Source organism: Pterocles gutturalis, unplaced genomic scaffold, assembly GCF_000699245.1.
Source record: "Pterocles gutturalis isolate BGI_N339 unplaced genomic scaffold, ASM69924v1 scaffold30145, whole genome shotgun sequence".
Taxonomy (NCBI): Eukaryota; Metazoa; Chordata; class Aves; order Pterocliformes; family Pteroclidae; genus Pterocles; species Pterocles gutturalis.
This window is the reverse complement of record NW_010144343.1, coordinates 6,205-11,605: the sequence shown is the minus strand read 5'-3', so window position 1 is coordinate 11,605 and position 5,401 is coordinate 6,205. Positions and strand designations below refer to the sequence as shown.

Below are 5,401 nucleotides of genomic sequence, written 5' to 3'. Positions count from 1 at the left end.
CCCCTGCCGGTCCGGTGGAGGGAGCGGGGGGGTTCACCTGCAGCTCTAAAACCCAACAATGGGCTCCGAGCCCGGCTCCGCACCTTCTCCAGGCACAGCCCCGCTCCCCGCAGCCCCTCCGGCCATAAGCAGGAGCCGCCTCTGAACCGGGAGGTGCCAGCACCAAAAAGAAGGGGGTTTGCTGAGCAGAGCTAGGTGAAACCCCTAATTAAAAGGCTGTTAATTGGGGCGAGGGGGTATCTGGGCAGCAAAACTCCGGAGGGGCTGACTGGCTGCCCCGCTCCCGGGCTGAGCTATTCAGGAGAGTCCGTCGCAGAGCCCTGACACTGTCTTCTCTCTCTCTTGCATCTCTTCTCTCCCTTTGGGGTTTGTTTGAACTGTTTCCTGCTCCGTGTTGACTCTTCCTTTTCAATTCCCACTGTGTGGCAACACCTCCGTTGCACTCGGTGACTCCTCAATTCCTCCGTTTCATTTCTCTCCCCTGTTATAATTTGTGGTGTGTTCTTTGCGTTCTTGGGGCTACAAACTTCCTGACTCTCACCCTGGATTTTAATTACCGATTTTTGGGTGCATATATATTGCTTTGTGTTTCGTTTCCTGCGTTACCTTTCGTAATAACCTTGCCGTTCTGTGCTTAATGTCTTTTTGTTTAATTACGGCTTGGTTTTTATCCATATAAACCTCCTCCATGCTTATTTTTGGTTTTATGCCGCTTTTTTTTTTATCCCTTCCTCCCCACCTCTCCCAAATGCTCCCGGTCCCTGCGTGACGGTGTCCCCCCCTCCCGTCCCCCTTTCTTCCTTTCTCTCTCTTGCTTTCGCTTGTTCCACCCATGAAAAATCCTGCAGGCTTTTACGGGCTGGATGAATCTGACCTCGACAAGGTCTTCCGCTTACCCACAACCACTTTCATCGGTGGAAATGAATCGGCTCTTCCGCTCCGGGAAATCATCCGTCGGCTGGAGGTGAGGAGGGTGGGGAGGGCTGGGTGAGACCCTCCCCGTGTTTGCAGCCTGGGCTTGGGGCAGAGCAGCTGCTTTTTGGAGGTCCTGAGCCCTGCTGTTGCCTGCAGCCTGGGCCGACCTGCAGATTTGGAGTTTTTCAGGTCGGGAGCTGCTCCTCGGCGCTCGCCCCACTTGTAGCAGCCCCGCCCCATGTTACCTGGTCACCTCCGATCTCCTCCAGCTTCGCGCTGCACCGGGGCGATGCGTTCGGTCTACCCAAGGTGGAGCAAACCCCGGGCAACTAAATATTGCATTTTTGGCAACCTCTCCAGCTGCATTTTGCTGTTGAAAGCAGCAAACGGGGCTGGGAGGGCACTGGAGCAGGCTGGAGGGTGGGATCTCCGCGTGCCACTGGCGTGCTGCTGCCCTGCGTCGTGGCCCCTCGGAGGGTCTCAGCAGCTCCAGCCTGGGGCTGGGGCTTCCAGCTCTTGCAGCCAGTTCCTCTGTGCTGCCAGGTTTCATCCCCGGCTCTGCCCCGTCTGTGAGTGCAGACGGCTTGCAGGCACGCTGCAGGCGAGCTCAGATGGTTTCTGCTGAGACAGGTTGACCTTGGGAGAAGCAAAACTGCGTCAACAGCTTAGATAAGCTGCTAGAACGGGCTCCTTGGGTTTTTTTTGGTTGTTTTGCTGATTCACTCCCGGCTACGTGAAGTGGGGTTTTGGACCTGCTCACAGCTGATGCCACCGAGAGGGAAAATCTCACCTCTGAGGTGGATGAAAAGGACTCAAGGGTCTGATCCTGGGCCCATTGGGGAAAGGGGATAAAACATTTTGATGCTGAGTCACGTGCAGGGTTTGAGCTGCTCTGCAGCATCCCAGGATGTCCGCTGCCGTGTCCCTGGGAAAGCAGCTCAGACCAGGCTCCCAAATGGGGCTGGCATGGGGCTGGCTGCCGGGGCTGCCGTCGCAGGCAGCACTTGCCGGTGTTGGGGCAGCACGGTGCGGCTGCCAGGCTGCTGCACGAGGGCTCTTTGTCTTGCTGAAAGGTTAGGGAGGGGAACAAGAGAGTCCCTGGCCCCGTGATGCGATACGGTGCCGTCCGTGCGAGGGGTGAGGAGGTGCTAAGTCCTGGCTGTCATCTCACGGCTCTTCCTCTCCCGTGTTGGGGCAGATGGCGTACTGCCAGCACATCGGCGTGGAGTTCATGTTCATCAACGACCTGGAGCAGTGCCAGTGGATCCGGCAGAAGTTTGAGACCCCGGGCATCATGCAGTTCACCAATGAAGAGAAACGCACGCTGCTGGCCAGGCTCGTCCGCTCTACCAGGTACCCCGGGGGGGGGCCTTCACCTTCCCCTTCTCTCCCGCCGCTGCCTGGGGTTGTTCTGCTTCCAGCCGGATCGACACAGTCACCACCTGAGTCACATCTTGACGTCATCTGTCACGGTTGGCTTAATCAGCTGGACGATGCCAGCGAGCTGGCAGGCTCAGGTGCTGGCAAAGAGCCCGAAAACGTGGATGATCTTGAAAGAAAAGGTCTAAAAATAAGGTTTAAGTGCAGCACAATGTCAGGGTGGGGGAGCAGCCAGCTGGGTGCAGCGGGAGGGGACTGGGGTGACTGGGAAGGCTGTTGGGCTGCTGTCTGATGCCTGCTTAAGCATCAGTGGTTGCTGGGGCTCCCTCGGCGTGGTCCCCGTCCTCTCTCCGGTTTCTGTAGCCCTGGCACTGATCCCTCTCTCCCTTTGCCTCCCAGGTTTGAGGAGTTCCTCCATCGGAAATGGTCTTCGGAGAAGCGTTTCGGTCTGGAGGGCTGCGAAGTGCTGATCCCAGCCCTAAAGACCATTATTGACAAGTCGAGTGAGAAGGGAGTGGATTACGTTATCATGGGGATGCCCCACAGGTACACCTGCCTCCCCCCATGGCGGCACTTGGGGCGCAGAGGAGGGGGATGCTGCTGGGGGTCGGTGCTGCAGGGCAAACCGGTTCCTGCCATCACCTCACTGGTCTTGGCTGGTGGTGAACCTGAAGCTGGAGAGCTCGGGCTTTGGCTGCCCTTCGCTTGTCGTGGTGTTTGCAGCTTCAGTTCAGTTGTAAATTCATCTGGAGAGGAACGGTGGCTCGAGCAGCAGAGCTGGAATCCCAGAGCAGGATTCGGCCTGCCTACTCTGGGGCAGCTGTCGGGATGTGCTGGCGGCTGGTCCGTCCCTGCGCTGGGGGGTCTGCAGCCTCCTTCTCGGGTGAAACCGCAGAGCCCCCTCCCCGGGTGACCCCAGAGCCGTGGTGGGAGGTGTCGTGCGTGATGGGGTGGATGGCAGGTGACCGTCGGCACTGCTGGTTGCCAACAGCGGTCTTGCTTGTGCAGGGGACGCCTGAATGTTCTCGCCAACGTGATCAGGAAAGAGCTGGAGCAGATCTTCTGCCAGTTTGATTCCAAGCTGGAGGCTGCTGATGAGGTGAGTCTCCTCCTCGGCCCGTAGCAGGTTGCTTCTGCCTGTCCCCATGTGGTTCCCGCAGGCTGTGCCCGTGCAGCGTGAGCTGGATTGTGCCACCGCTCATTGTGTTACTCGGTGGCCTTGGCATCGCAAGGATTTCCACATCGCACGCGTGCTCTGGTGATTGAAGCCGTTGTGTCGGTGCCGGTGCTGCTCTCTCCCTGCCTGTCCCGGGGGGTGACGTGCCCCGGCTGCTGCTGGTGTCCCCAGCGCAGGCTGGGCAGTCAGTGGCTCTCCGTAGGCGTGAAGCAGCCTTGGGATGAGCACTGAGGTGATGGGCAGGGGGCCGGGAGCAGAGGTTGGCTTGTACCCCTGCAGCGGGGTCCCCATATGTGGCCCCAAAGCAGCTCCAAAAGCCCCAAGGCTCGAATCGCTGGTGCCGCAGGCTCTGTCACTGCGGTGCACTCGTGCTCCAAAGCTTCCAGCACCATCAGCCAGGATGATTTGACTTTTGAAGGCTGGGCTGGTTTTACCCTGCCATGCCCTTGAGTTGGGGCTCTGCGGTGGGGAAGCAGCAGCCTGGGGTGCGGAGGTGCCGCGGCCAGGGAACGGCAGCGAATTGCCGGCGGTGCCGGGAACGGCTGTACAGTGCGGGCAGAGCTTGGGGGAGCGTTCTCCCAGCTCTGTGTTCCAGTGTCTTCCCCAAACCCACCGCACGTGCTGCTTTCCTCCTCCTATTGACCGCACCTAGACGGGCTTGATGAGCGTCCCAGGTTTGGTGGCAGTTTGGCACCTGGAAGAGGTTCCTTTGCTTTGCTGAACGCTCCTAAAGCGAGCACCTGCCGCTGCTTTCTGCCAGTGCCTCCAGCAAACGCCCCTTTTTCCAGCCCCTGGGGCCAGCGCTGCCCTGCCTCAGGTCTCCTTCCGTGCCCCAAAAGCCGCTTATATTCCTGGGGGTGACTCTCCTTTCCTCTCCCCTCTGTCAGGGCTCCGGCGACGTGAAGTACCACCTGGGAATGTACCACCGGCGGATTAACCGCGTCACCGACAGGAACATCACCCTTTCCTTGGTGGCAAATCCTTCTCACCTGGAGGCAGCTGATCCCGTTGTTCAAGGCAAGACGAAAGCAGAGCAGTTCTACTGTGGGGACACGGAAGGGAAGAAGGTGAGTGGTGCCGTGGTGCCCACAGCGAGGTGCCCAGGCTGCGGGGGCTTTAGTTGCCGTGTGATTCATCGCAGACCTGTCTCCAACGCCAAGAAGTGGAAGGGTGAGATGGAAAGTGCTTCCCTTCCTCCTACACCCCAAGGGCTGGGTATAAATAGACGAACTCTGTCCTCGTCTGACAGGCAGCGTCCTCAGCCAGCCCCTGGGGATGACAGCAAAATCATGTCGCCAAAGCCGGAGTGAGCTTCTGGACTGACTCCTGCCCAAAGGTCTCCTGGGGTGAAAGCCCAGGGGAAAGGGGCATTTTTCTCATCTTCCCCTGGTTAGGAAAAGGCTTTGCTTTGGGACATGTGTTTGGGAACGGGACTCATCTCCCAGCCGCTGTGTGCCAGGTGCCATCCCGCTGCCCGACGGAAGTCCCTCAAGCTCCGGGGGAGAACCAGTGGCCACAGCCTTCTCCTTGGCGGTTGTGCCAGCTGTGGCCTGTGCCACTCCAATCCCCCAAAAAAGCATCGGATGCGTTGATGAGCTGCTTCATGTCCTTTCTGGGACATCAGAGACTCACAGGGATGAGATCTGGGCCCCTTCCCGCTGGCCGCCCCCGCCTGCCGTCCCCGCAGAGCCCCTGATGACCGCTGTCCCGTCTCCCAGGTGATGTCCATCCTGCTGCACGGAGACGCCGCGTTCGCCGGGCAGGGCATCGTGTACGAGACCTTCCACTTGAGCGACCTGCCCTCCTACACCACCCACGGCACCGTCCACGTCGTGGTGAACAACCAGGTGAGGAGCAAATCCCCCGTGTCTGGGGGTCCTGCGCAGAGCAGCCAGCCCCTCGGCCGGCGCCGGGGCGGGGGGCGGCGGG

The 5,401-nt window shown here is 59.7% G+C and overlaps 1 protein-coding gene across 1 annotated transcript in view; it reads left to right on the top strand.

The window, feature by feature from the left end:
• Nucleotides 1-834: 834 nt before the first annotated feature.
• LOC104470230 (2-oxoglutarate dehydrogenase, mitochondrial) overlaps nucleotides 835-5,401 on the top strand; it is a gene marked incomplete at its 3' end in the record, with an annotated part of 10,619 nt that continues 6,052 nt past the window's right edge. Inside the window, exons 1-6 of the mRNA XM_010085075.1 lie at nucleotides 835-964; nucleotides 2,114-2,268; nucleotides 2,695-2,841; nucleotides 3,304-3,394; nucleotides 4,360-4,539; nucleotides 5,191-5,319. Of these exons, the coding sequence (XP_010083377.1) occupies nucleotides 2,114-2,268; nucleotides 2,695-2,841; nucleotides 3,304-3,394; nucleotides 4,360-4,539; nucleotides 5,191-5,319 (702 nt within the window). The remainder of the gene's footprint in view (nucleotides 965-2,113; nucleotides 2,269-2,694; nucleotides 2,842-3,303; nucleotides 3,395-4,359; nucleotides 4,540-5,190; nucleotides 5,320-5,401) is intronic.